At 45.0% G+C, this 14,040-nt stretch overlaps 1 protein-coding gene across 1 annotated transcript in view; it reads left to right on the top strand.

The window, feature by feature from the left end:
- Window positions 1-14,040, top strand: part of DNHD1 (dynein heavy chain domain 1) — a 171,281-nt gene that overhangs the window by 23,518 nt on the left and 133,723 nt on the right. The window contains exon 8 of the mRNA XM_075125455.1: window positions 13,447-13,590. Within this exon, the coding sequence (XP_074981556.1) occupies window positions 13,447-13,590 (144 nt within the window). The remainder of the gene's footprint in view (window positions 1-13,446; window positions 13,591-14,040) is intronic.

The following is a 14,040-nucleotide window of genomic DNA, read 5'->3' as shown; positions in this document are numbered from 1 at the left end:
AAGCTTTGCTGAAGTCAAGGTATACCTCGTCCACCACTTTCCCCATATCCACAGACCCAGTTATCTCATAGAAGACAATCAGGTTAGTCAGGCATGACTTGGCCTTGGTGAATCCATGTTCATGAGCCAATCCAGAATGAGGCTAGTAGGGTTAAAATCTAAACAAACATAGCAGCTAACATTAGATCGCGATCTGTCTATTGTGCCAGAATTAACATTTTCAACAGTGGAAACTAACATTAAAGCTAACTAACGTTTAACTAACTAACATAAACTAACATTAAATACAAGAACTCTGGGCAAAAGCATGCTTGGGGAGAAAGTGATGTGCACTTGAGATTAGGGATGACAAGCAATTAATAATTAATTGTTTCTTCTCATTCCCAAAGTGGTCTTCGCAAGTGTGTATAACTTTCTCCAGTGTTTTTAAATGCAATATAATTAAGTCCCACTCAGAGTATTGCTAACCTCAAAAGATGGGTTCTCCACCACCCCCACTCCCAGTTCAGCCTCCCATCTCATCTCTGCTTCTCCTGGGGTTCTTCCCCCCCTCCCAAACCTGGAGGGTGTGGGGGGAGTTCCAGGCATAGGTGCCAACTCCATAGGTGCTCTGGGGCTGGAGCACCCACAGGGAAAAATTGGTGGGTGCTCTGCACCCACCGGCAGCACCCTGCCCTGCCCCCTGCAGCTCACCTCCGCCCCTGAGTGCACTGCGTGCCCACTTTTCCTCCCTAGCTCCCAGCACTTGCGCCGCAAAACAGCTGTTTCACGTGTCAAGTGCTGGGAGGGAGGAGGGGGAACGCGGCGTGCTCAGGGAAGAGGCGGGGCCAGGGCAGGGATTTGGGGAAGGGGTCCAATGGGGCAGGAAGGGGGCGGAGTTCGGGCAGGGACTTTGGGGAAAGGGTTGGAATGAGGGTGGAGTCAGGGCAGCGGGGCGGGGGGGGAGCAAGGACCCACCAGCACCGGGGAAAGTTGGCACCTATGGTTCCAGGGGCTTTTCCCCCTGTCCCTGGACAGCGGCTGCAGATGGTAGGGGGAGGGGCAGAGAAGCAGACCCATTGCTCTCAGGAAGGGAGAGGGGAGGAGAGGGAGGTTGAGCTATGATTGGTTGCTCTGCCCCTGGAGGAGGTAGGGCAGTGAGGCAGATGGTCAATCAGAAGGCGGCTCCCTCACCCTTCCTTCCCTGCCCCCACTCTACAGGACTCAAACTGACTATCTTAACCAAGCTTTGAGAGATGGAATGTGACACATGCATAATATTTGAAAGGGGCCTCATCCCAGAGAGCAAAAGTACAGAAAACAATCCAGCTCCGACACTCATTAAAGGAAGGTTTTTTTGTTCTCACATGTAGTCTTTCAAAAAATTAAGCAATACATCTGTTCGGACCTTACGACACACCAGTGTGCCATGCACACCAGTTGGGAAACACTGATGTATAAGACGCACCTGATGGTTCTGTAGAGGACCCCCCAAACACCAGAAAATGCAGACCCCCAAACAGATGTGTATAGGAAGAAGCTGGCAACAGGAATTACCTAGATTTTCGGCATGAGGTATATTGTGAGGAATTTCATTTTGTCAATCTTGAGTGAATAGGTTCAACCTGGCAGGTTAGTTGTTTGTTGATGACGTTAACGGTAGGCTAGCCCCAGATTATTTTGTCCAGTTATGTTTAGAGGTATAATTAAAATAACCCTTTGTTTTCAGTAAGAACTAGGGATAATCCATCTGCTGAAGATTTCTTAAATCAGGCTGCTAAACTTCTATAGAGTAATAGATACATGTCAATGGGATGTTATGTCTCTTTGTGACAATTAAAAACATGAGCGGTGGTGGCCGTAGAGTTTTAAATTCTAACTTCAATAGTCAAATCATCAGTAAAAAGAGAAGTTAGTAGACCTGAATTACAATGATATTAATCTGTGTTTTGTGGGTATCCTCTTGGCCATCGTGTCCGACAGTAAACCTACAGAATTGTTAGATGGGGGAGAAAGCTGCAAGAGAAAATCGGGTGGTCAGATCAAAAAAAGATTATGCTCAGTGACATAGCATTGTTTGAACCGCATTTACCGGTCAGCCAATAAGTGGTGCTTTATGTGGAGAAAAGGGAGTGTTTTTTAAGAAAAACCAAAAAAACAAAAAACAGGACCTGGTGTATCCCAAAACTTTTTTTCAGCTTGCTGCACGATGAGCATTATTATGGGGCTCTGGATGCCAAAAAGTTCATAGATTCATAGGTATTAAGGTCAGAAGGGACCATCATGATCATCTAGTTTGACCTCCTGCATTATGCAGGCCACAGAATCTCACCCACCCACTCCTGCGATAAACCTCTTACCTATGTCTGAACTATTGAAGTCCTCAAATCATGGTTTAAAGACTTCAAGGTGCAGAGAATCCTCCAGCAAGTGACCCGTGCCCCATGCTACAGAGGAAGGCGAAAACCCCCCAGGGCCTCTTCCAATCTGCCCTGGAGGAAAATTCCTTCCCGACCCTAAATATGGTGATCAGCTGAACCCTGAGCATATGGGCAAGATTCACCAGCCAGATACCCAGGAAAGAATTCTCTGTAGTAACTCAGATCCCACCCCATCTAACATCCCATCACAGGCCGTTGGACCTATTTACCATGAATATTTAAAGATCAATTAATTGCCAAAATCATGTTATCCCATCATACCATCTCCTCCATAAACTTACCGTGTTTAATCTTGAAGCCAGATAGGTCTTTTGCCCCCACTGCTTCCCTTGGAAGGCTATTCCAGAACTTCACTCCTCCGATGGTTAGAAACCTTTGTCTAATTTCAAGTCTAAACTTCCCGATGGCCAGTTTATATCCATTTGTTCTTGTGTCCACATTGGTACTGAGCTTAAATAATTCCTCTCCCTTTTCGGTATTTATCCCTCTAATATATTTATAGAGAGCAATCGTATCTCCCCTCAACCTTCTTTTGGTTAGGCTAAACAAGCCAAGCTCCTTGAGTCTCCTTTCATAAAACAAGTTTTCCATTCCTCGGATCATCCTAGTAGCCCTTCTCTGTACCTGTTCCAGTTTGAATTCATCCTTCTTAAATATGGGAGACCAGAACTGCACACAGTATTCCAGGTGAGGTCTCACCAGTGCCTTGTATAATGGTACTAACACCTCCTTATCTCAACAGGAAATACCTCGCCTGATGCATCCCAAGACTGCATTAGCTTTTTTCACGGCCATATCACATTGGCGGCTCATAGTCATCCCGTGATCAACCAATACTCCAAGGTCCTTCTCCTCCTCCGTTACTTCTAATTGATGGGTTCCCAGCTTATAACTAAAATTCTTGTTATTAATCCCTATATACATGACTTTACACTTCTCACTATTAAATTTCATCCTATTACTATTACTCCAGTTTACAAGGTCATCCAGATCCTCCTGTATGATGGCAATACCTCCCAGCTTTGTCATCTGCAAACTTTATTAGCACATTCCCACTTTTTGTGCTGAGGTCAGTAATAAAAAGATTAAATAAGATTGGTCCCAAAACCGATCCCTGAGGAACTCCACTGGTAACCTCCCTCCAGCCTGACAGTTCACCTTTCAGTATGACCCGCTATAGTCTCCCTTTAACCAATTCCTTATCCACCTTTCAATTTTCATATTGATCCCCATCTTTTCCAATTTAACTAATAATTTCCTATGTGGCATCGTATCAAATGCCTTACTGAAATCTAGGCAAATTAGATCCACTGCGTTTCCTTTGTCTAAAAAATCTGTTAGTTTCTCAAAGAAGGAGATCAGGTTGGTTTGGCACGATCTACCTTTTGTAAAACCATGTTGTATTTTGTCCCATTTACCATTGACCTCAATGTCCTTAACTACTTTCTCCTTCAAAATTTTTTCCAAAACCTTGCATACTACAGATGTCAAACTAACAGGCCCGTAGTTACCTGGATCACTTTTTTTCCCCTTTCTTATAAATAGGAACTGTGTTAACAATTCTCCAGTCATACAGTACAACCCCTAAGTTTACAGATTCATTAAAAATTCTTGCTAATGGGCTTGCAATTTCGTGTGCCAATTCCTTTAATATTCTTGGATGAAGATTATCTGGGCCCCCCGATTTAGTCCCATTAAGCTGTTCAAGTTTCACTTCTACCTCAGATATGGTAATATCTACCTCCATATCCTCATTCCCATTTGTCATGCTACCATTATCCCTAAGATCCTCATTAGCCTTATTAAAGTATTTGTTTAGATATTGGGCCATGCCTAGATTATCCTTAACCTCCACTCCATCCCCAGTGTTTAGCGGTCCCACTTCTTCTTTCTTTGTTTTCTTCTTATTTATATGGCTATAGAACCTTTTACTGTTGGTTTTAATTCCCTTTGCAAGGTCCAACTCTACTTGACTTTTAGCCTTTCTCATCCCTACATGTTCTGACCTCAATAAGGTAGCTTTCCTTGCTGATCTCTCCCATCTTCCACTCCCTGTATGCGTTCTGCTTTTTCTTAATCACCTCTCTGAGATGCTTGGTCTACAACTCCAGCCTAAGAATTTTTTTCTCCTTTCTTGGGATGCAGGCTTCCGATAGCTTCTTCAGCTTTGACTTAAAGTAATCCCAGGCCTCCTCTGCCTTTAGATCCATAAATTCTTCAGTCCAATCCACTTCCCTAACTAATTTCCTTAATTTTTGAAAGTCAGCCCTTTTGAAATCAAAAACCCTAGTCGCAGATTTATTTTTGTTTAACCTTCCGTTCAGTTTGAACTGAATTAGCTCATGATCATTTGAGCTGTAGCTCACGAAAGCTCATGCTCAAATAAATTGGTTAGTCTCTAAGGTGCCACAAGTACTCCTTTTCTTTTTGCGAATACAGACTAACACAGCTGTTACTCTGAAACCTGAATCAAGCTTGTCCCTTACAACCATTTAGTCTATGAGGTCCTCCCTACTCACCAAAACCAAATATAAAATGGCATCTCCTCTAGTCGGTTCAGCAACTACTTGATGAAGGAATCCATCAGCTATCGCATCTAGGAAAATCTGAGCCCTATTATTATTACTAGCACTTGTCCTCCAGTCTAAATCTGGGAAGTTGAAGTCTCCCATGATCACGCAGTTTCCATTAGTATTTACTTCATTAAAAACATTAAAGAGGGCTCTGTCCATATCCAAATTAGATCCTGGCGGTCTATAGCACGCCCCAAGCACTATCACAGGGGAGGCTCTAATAGTTTTCTTCCCCAATGTGATTTTTGCCCAGACGGACTCTGTCTTATCCATTCCATCGCTTCTTATTTCTTTACATTCTACCTCATCATTGATAGACAATGCTACTCCACCACCTTTGCTTTATTTCGGTCTTTCCTAAACAGCACATACCCTTCAATAGCTGTAGTCCAGTCCTGACTACTATTCCACCATGTTTCTGTTCTCCCTAGAATATCTGGTTTCACTTCCTGCACCAGAAGCTCTAGATCCTCCATTTTGTTACCTAGGCTCCTCGCATTGGTGTACAAACATCTTAATTTTTGCTGTTTGGCCTCGCTCACATTCTTTACCCGATTAGGCACGGACATTCTGCAGCCAATGTGACCTATTAGACTGGTATCCACACTGCCCTTCCTCCTTATGTCCATTCTCCTACCCACGGCTGTATCCTTCCTTACTTTGTTTTCTTCCCTCTCAATGCTAAAATCTGGTGTGGAGAATAACTGGACATCTCCCAACCATCGCCCCCAAATTCCTAGTTTAAAGCTATCTTAATCAGTTGTGCCAACCTCCATCCTAGAAGTCTATTTCCTTCCCTACTCAGATGAAGTCCATCCCGAGAGAACAGTCCTCTATCTATGAATGCCTCCGAGTGGCCATACATCCCAAAGCCCTCCTTATAGCACCACTGCCTGAGCCATCTGTTGATAGTCATAATCTTATCAAGCCTTTGTTGCCTTTCTCTAGGAACAGACAGAATCCCACTGAAGATCACCTGAGCCTCGATTTCCCTAAGCATCTTCCCCAGCCTGGCATAGTCTCCCTTGATACATTCCAGCGAGAATCTATCGGTATCATTTGTTCCCACATGAAGGATAATTAGTGGATTTTTTCCGCTCCCTTTAGGATCCTTTTCAACCTCAGGTCTACATCCCGTATCTTAGCACCTGGAAGACAGCACACCCTTCTATTCTTTGCATCAGCTCTGATTACAGGACTGTCTATTCTTCTCAGTAAGGAGTTCCGTGCTCACGTAGACCTGCCTTTTCCTGGTGATGGTGCTATTCTCCAGTCTTTCCCCTGTTCCCTCTGGCTGCAAGTTCTTTCCATTCCTGTTCTCCCTTGTAATCCTCTTCAACCCATCCTGTATCCTCCTGGGCCTCATATTTGGTGTAGTCTCCATTGACTCTTCCCCTTTTCCTATAGGACTAGCTGCTCTTCTCTTCTTCCTTGCCCTTCCACCTTCAGTGACCACCTGCTGAGCCCCTTCTTCATTTTCCAACTCTGCAAACCTATTTTTGGTTGGTGTGAAAAATTATTGTGAGTTTTGCCACATGCTGTACAATCACAAACTCTCTTGCAGGTGTTGGTGCCACCTCTGCTTGAGCACAAGGTGTCCAGACAATATGGGCATGCAATTGAGATGCCCTTGCTGTAGACTGTATTGCAGGTCCAAAGAATGTTTAGGCAGACCTATAGATGTGGCATAAAAATAACAAGTAAAATGTCTGTCAAAAACTTAGTGATAAGTGTCAGTCTTATGTGGACAAGAGGTACAAATGCGAAGGGCAATGCTGTAAGCAATGTCAGGGTTTGATCTCTGGTGATGTAGATGGTCACCTGTGTACTATGGACAAAGTTAGAAAGTCTGAGTCCTCAGAAAAGTATATTTTTTACAATTTTGAATGCATGCAGGAGACATGTGGCCACATACATATTTGCTATGTCCCTAAAGCTGGAAAAAACCCAGGAATATAAGGGCGGGGAGTGTCTTTCTACCTTTAAGACCTTTATCGGCAAAAAGTTCCAGGACTACACATTCATAGTGTACAGTTCCAAAGGTTATGATGCCTACTTCATTGTCAGAAAGTTACCGAAGGAAAAGATGTGCATGGAATTGAGAACTCAGTGTAGTAAACTGATGTATGTGAAAGTTAAGGCCCTGGGGATTCTTATTATAGGCTCTTTAAACTTCTTGCCTATGAATATTTCCCACACTTTTCAACGCTCTAAAAAACTAAAATGATGTGGGGCCTATGCAGGGGTGGAGTTCTGTGGCGCTGACAGCGTGATGCCTGGGGAGAAAGCAGAATTTCTAGCAGGACAACCAATATGAGACATTGGACTGTATGATTGTCAGCAAGATGTCAACATTTTGAGACTGACCTGTATCCTGTGTAAAGACAAGATCATGAAAATGACAGAGATGGAAGATATTGTAGAGAGCGGTCCTGATAAATTCACAGAGGTAAAATTGTCTGTAGATCCTTTCCGGTACATAAGTCTGCATGGCTATATACAGGTTCATGTTTTCACAGCCCAACACTGTAGCACTGCTTCCAGACAACTATCACAGATAAAAAAAACACATATTCAACACTGGCTATTCAGTGGCTGTTGTGTACCGCTCACAAAGAAAATATATAGATATGGCATGTATTACAAGGTGGGGAATTACAGGTAGGATCCTACTTTCCAGAAGGTGATGCCATCATCAATGGGAAATGCACAGCCTTTGAATTTAACGGGTGTGTTTGCAACGGGTGTGTTTGCAACCACAAACGGGTGTGTTTTCCATGGCTATGTCACCTGTGGTTGTGAAAAAGCACAGAACCCTTTGACAGGGACGACAGGGGTTTCTTTATTACAAGACACAATTCAAACCTGATAGAAACAGATAGTGAGTTTGCAGATTTCTTAAACAAAGCTCAATTGCCTCAACCTCTTGTCTCCTTTTTGTGGGGAAAAGTATCACTATGTGCCTGTATTACAAACCTAACCCCGGTGAAGAAATCCATGATTACAATTTTATCAGATTTTATACCCTTTTGCAAAAAAAATGAAAGAATACCCCATCAAACACCCCAATATCATTCAGGACAAATTTGGACCTCATACAAATTACTTTGGAATTGCAAAAGTTAAAGTGTACCCTCCACAAAGCTTCTCTTTCCCACTGTTATCTGTCAGAGTGGGCACCAAGTTTTTGTTCTTGCTATGCCAAACCTGTGCAGAAACCAAGCTGTGGGAGACATGCACCCATACTGACGAGATGGCCATCCTGGGGACTTGATGCCCAGTGAAATTGAACATGACCATAGCAAAGGAGTACATGGCAGGGAAAATCTGTGAAATCTGGCATTTTGAAGAAAAATCCAACAAACTTTCTGAGTACATAAAATTTCTCCTCCGTCAATAACAAGAGTTTTTGGGGTATCCCAGTTGGTGCAGACATGAAGAAAAACAAAATAAGTTAGTTAATGATTTCTACAAGAAAGAAGGCATGCACTTATGCCAACATGAGATCACATTGAACCCCACAAAGTGCTGTGGTAAAGTCAGGCCGGACGGCTTCAAGAGGGTCGTGGAAGGCAGATGTGTTAGCCTTAGAATGTTAAAGGCCCTTTTTCCTACAAACTGAGAAGGGGTTACTTCAGGTTAATTAAAGACCTGAATCCAATTAAGGGCTGCCTGAGACCTTTTAAAACCCCTCCTACAGTGAGAGAAAGGGAGGAGAGAGAGAGAGAGACACTAGCTGTTACCAGGCTAGTAGCAGCAGGGAAGTAGCTTCTCCAGGTGGAGAGGTCGTGTTCCTTCCCATAGGGGAAGCAGACAAGCCCAAGTGCCGGCTAGGGTAAGGACTGACACCCCAGAACAAACAACAGGATGACACCCCCTCTCAGTGAGGAGGCAGGGAAAGGTATTACCCTTTGTTTGGATCTATAGGACTAGTTCCCTTTTTTGAGAGGGGGAGGAGCACCGCTTAGGCTTACCCTCAGGTCTCCTGAAGACGCAACCAAGGGAGCACTGAAGGGGGAGGGAAAACCCTGCCTGAGTGGGACTGATTACCCCAGGCCCACCATCGCCGGAAGGGAGAAATGCTAAGGCTGGCGAGAGAAAAGAGGTGCCTTGCCACAGTGCCAAATTACCAAACTGTTTTCGCAAAAAGAAAAGGAGTACTTTCGTGAGCTACAGCTCACTTCATCGGACTCCGGTGGGAGGAGGTATTGTTTCATGGTCTCTGTGTATATAATGTCTTCTGCAGTTTCCACAGTATGCATCCAATGAAGTGAGCTGTAGCTCACGAAAGCTCATGCTCAAATAAATTGGTTAGTCTCTAAGGTGCCACAAGTACTCCTTTTCTTTTTGCGAATACAGACTAACACGGCTGTTACTCTGCAAACTGTTTTAAAATTCTCTGTGGGGTAAATCTGGCCAAAGAACAAACCCAACTAGTACCAGCATTTTGAAACATCCCGATGAACTCTTTCAGTACCTGCTTTCCCGCAATTATGGGGTTTCATCCTATGAGTTTATCAACAATGAAACAGCTTGCTTGTCTTGGAAACATGCAAAAGATTGCTACACAGTCTCTGGCAATACAAACATTTCCATAGCTTGTTTCACCACCACTTACGCCTGCTTTGAACTATACAACCTGTAAGACAATTTGCAAGAGCAGGGCCTGTGTCATGACACAGACTCGGTGATATTGTGAAAAGGGAGTGAGACTGGAACCCCATTCCTGGGGGATTATTTAGGGTACCTCAGGAGTAAGATCCTGGCAGGCAAACCCATCACAGAGTTTGTGTCAGCAGATCCAGAAATATATTGGTACAAGCTGTTGGAAGGGAAGGCCTGCATGAAAGTCAAAGGGATTACCCTCAACATAGCAAATTGTGAAAAGATCAACATTGACAGTTTGAAAGATCTAGTCTTGGACTATAGCACAGATCTGGGTGAGAACACCCCAACAAAAAGATAGATGTGCAGCAGTCCTCTATTGCAAAGAGCAAAAATCAGTGGCTAATAGAAACAAAGACCCTTAAGAAAATGCAGAAAGTCATTTTCAACAAGAGGGTCACCATAGAAAGATTTAAAACCCTGCCCTATGGCTTTTGAAAATGGATATGAAAATGGATATGCAATGGAAACACCACTTTTCTGTAATTCTTGTAGGGCCTAGCAACTGTGGGAAAAGTTACCTAATTAAAAATGTGTTGGATAATATTGAGCAATGTTATTTGTTATGCCTGAGAATATTGTGTGGTGTTACAGTTGCTGGCAACCTCTGTATAAAGAACTATTTGTAAATATTGTGACAGGGTCAGGCCAGATGGCTACAGGAGAGTGATAGAAGGCAGATATATTAGCCCCAGATTAAGTAGGTCCCTTTCCCCTAGGTAAGTTAACAGGGAGGTTCCAGAACAATCAGGAACTTTCTGGAAACGATTAAGGCAGACAGGCTGATTAGAACACCTGCAGCCAATCAAGAAGCTGCTAGAATCAATTAAGGCAAGCTAATCAGGGCATCTGGGTTTAAAAAGGAGCTCACTTCAGTTTGTGGTGTGCTTGCGAGGAGCTGGGAGCAAGAGGCAGAAGAAGCTGAGAGTGAGAGGGCATACTACTGGAAGACTGAGAAGTACAAGCATTATCAGACATCAGGAGGAAGGTCTTGTGGTGAGAATAAAGAAGGTGTTGGGAGGAGGCCATGGGGAAGTAGCCCAGGGCATTGTAGCTGTCGCACAGCTGTTCCAGGAGGCACTCTAGACAGCTGCAATCCACAGGGCCCTGGGCTGGAACCCGGAGTAGAGGGCAGGCCCTGGATTCCTCCATCCCCCCAACTCCCTACTTGATACCGGAGGAGCTGAACTGGACTTTGCGTTCCACCGGAGGGGAAGGTCTCTGGCCTGTTCCCCAATCCAGGATCAGCAGAGACTGTGGGGATTGTTCTTCTTCCTTTCCCTAGTGATGAAGCTAACTGAATGAACGGCAGATTTGAGCCACGAAAGTGGCCAAACTGAGGGCTGCCGTGAACCTCTGCAGCGAGAAAATCCACCAATAAGCGCAGGACCCACCAAGGCAGAGGAACTTTGTCACAATACCCTTTCATCAATTTTGTGGGGGGGTTGCCTGGGTTTTTTTTGTTTTATGACTGTTTCCTACCAATAAAGTAAATATGGTTGTTATAGACGATTTGATGAACTCTGCAAGTGAAAGTGATGAAACTGAGAAAGCCTTTGCCAAGTGTGTGCATCACAGGAACTTGAGCATTATGTATGTAGTTCAGAATGTATTTTGTCAAGGAAAAGAGAGTAACAAATTAACCTAAACAAGACCAAGACCATAATCAGGGTTCAAAAAAGAACTAGATAAGTTCATGGAGGATAGGTCCATCAATGGCTACTAGCCAGGATGAGCAGGGATGGTGTCCCTAGCCTCTGTTTGCCAGAAGCTGGGAATGAACGACAGGGGATGGCTTACTTGATGAATACCTGTTATGTTCATTCCCTCTGGGCACCTGGCACTGGCCATTGTCGGAAGACAGGATACTGGGCTAGATGGACCTTTGGTCTGACCCAGTAGGGCCGTTTGTATGTTCTTATATATACACAAAGTACATAGTTCTGTTCAAAACCCCCAGGGATAAATCCCTATGCTTGCTTGGCAAATGTACCCTGGCAAGGCACAATTCTTTCTAGAAGCTTTTGAGGATGCTATCAAATAACCTTATGGCTACACTGAATCAAGTCATGATCCTAGACAACTCCTAACTTCCAATCCAGTGATTAATTCATCTTTATCAATCATAACAAGGTCCAGAAAAAATGACCTCATGTAGCATGCAATACCTTTTGTGTTACAAAATTATCAGCTGTAATGTTTAGAAACTCCAGTGATGTTTTACTGCTGGCTGCATGAGTCCTCCAGCATATGTATTCCAAACTGAGTTCCTCCGTAACAATGCAATTTTTTGTTTCCACACATTATTTTACTAGGTGCTCTTGTGCCTTGGTGACACATGAGGCCCCCACAGTCTTTCCACCTCCCTCTGTCTAATGCCACGTTTCTTGCTCTGTTTCCATGACAGCAACATCTTCATCTACACACTTTACAAACAGGTGCTTATCATGAATCTGGTTTTGGGAAGTCCAGCCCTTCTTGAGGAGTGATGTACTGAACTCCAGGAATACAGGTGGGCTGTGGGTTGGTGTGTGGGGCGGAGCCAGGCTTTTTGAGACTGCTTCCTGAATCTGCATAATCTTTTCAGCACAATAGGATGATAGTTCTTTGCAGCGCTGGGTGCTCAGCTCTGACGCAGGTTGTAGGCACCCAGGATTGCTGAAGTAGTTTACCACCATGGATAGCTCCTTGGGGCAGGGTTGCCAGCTTCAATGGAGGCTCATAGGAAGGCTCTTGACCTGTATTTAAGCCTCAGCATGAGCTTGGAAGAATTCCTCATGGTTCATTTTTTGTCTTTATCAGCCTTCGATTTTGCTGTTGGCTCTTGAGTTTCTGCCCTTCTTTCGTCTTCTGGTTGAGGGTGTCAGAAAACCAGGAGGCTGCCTGGGCGATGGGGAGGAAGGGGCCACTGGGGGCCAGCATGTTGATGGTCCAGGCTAGCATACGCAGATTATGATTCACCAGGTCCTAAGCTCTTTATACTGTGAGTGAAGTGTTGCTGCTCTCTAGCACGCTGTAGAATTTGTTAGTGTCCATGAGTCTTTATGGTCACAGATTCATAGAGGTCTAAAACCAGAAGGGACCACTGTGATTATCTAGCCTGACCTCCTGTAGAACAAAAGCCAGAGAACTTCCTCCAGATAATCCCTAGAGCAGAGCTATTAGACAAACATCCCATCTTGAAGTAAAAACTGCTACTGATGAAGAATCCATCACAATCCATAGTAAGTCGCTGTTCAAATATTTGCACCTTATTTCCAGTCTGAATTTGTCTAGCTTCTACTTCCAGCCATTGGATTGTGTCAGATCTGCTAGACTGCAAAGCTCATTGTTAAGCATTTTTTCCCCGTGTCCGTATTTAGACTGTGGTCAGTCATCCCTGAACCTTCTCTTTGGTAAACTACGCAGATTGAATTGCTGGAGTCTCTCACTATGAGGCAGGTTTTCCAACCCTTTAACATTCCTGCTGCTCTTCTCTGACCCCTCTTCACTTTATCAATGGCCTTCTTGAATTGTGTCCAGCCCTGGTGTCCCCAGCATCAGCAGCCTCTGTCACACCAGAGCCAGCTACACAGTAACTTGTGTTTGAAAAGGCATCTCCTTGAAAGACCTTTTAGGCCTCTTCTTTGTTCAGTTACCCTGGAAATGGATGTTACAGCCTCAAGCACGTGGCTAGCCCCCCCGCCCCGGGCCATCACCTCAGCCACCCAGAGCCCAGGGTACCCAGGGCATGCAGAGCCCGCAATGTGAGGTTAGGGCTGACCCTGTCCTGACTCTCTCCTCTGCAGGCCAATGGTACCACACGGAAGGCTGTCCTCCGAGTGCACCTGGTGTTTGATGCTGACAGCCAACTGGTCCCCTTTCCCTCCAGTCAGGTGCTGGAGACCAGCCTGCTGGGGGCCCTGGAGGCCGTGGTGGAGTCTGTAGTGCAGGTTGGTACCTCTGATTCCCAGCTTGGCAGTTGTCCCTCCCCAGCTGTGCTGACGCCAGTGAGAGTGGGGAGTCTGCCTGCATCCAAAGAGCACATTTGAGGGCCGAATGGCCATCCATCTCCTGTGGATTGGTCCCTGTGCCAGGCTCTTCTGCTGCACTGCCATTACTGAAGGTCAGGCACATGCCTGGGGCTTAGGTGCCTTCACCACAGTGCTGGTGGGCGATGGGAGGAGCCAGCTCCCAGCAAGATCTCTGTGTCAAGTCAGTGCTTCAGCTATGTGGATGGGCTGGCTTAGGGGCAGCGAGTGGGGAACTGGTGCTCTTGCTATGGAGGAGTGGAAAGGGCTGGCGGCTCTTGCTGGGAGGTCGGAATGGGTGCTCCTGCTGTAGAGTGAGGAACCAAGCGTTAGTGTTGAGGTGGGCCTGGCCTGGAGGTTGAAGGACCCTGT

This window comes from Caretta caretta, chromosome 1 (genome assembly GCF_965140235.1).
Source record: "Caretta caretta isolate rCarCar2 chromosome 1, rCarCar1.hap1, whole genome shotgun sequence".
Lineage (NCBI taxonomy): Eukaryota > Metazoa > Chordata > Testudines > Cheloniidae > Caretta > Caretta caretta.
This window is presented reverse-complemented; position numbering and strand designations above follow the sequence as displayed.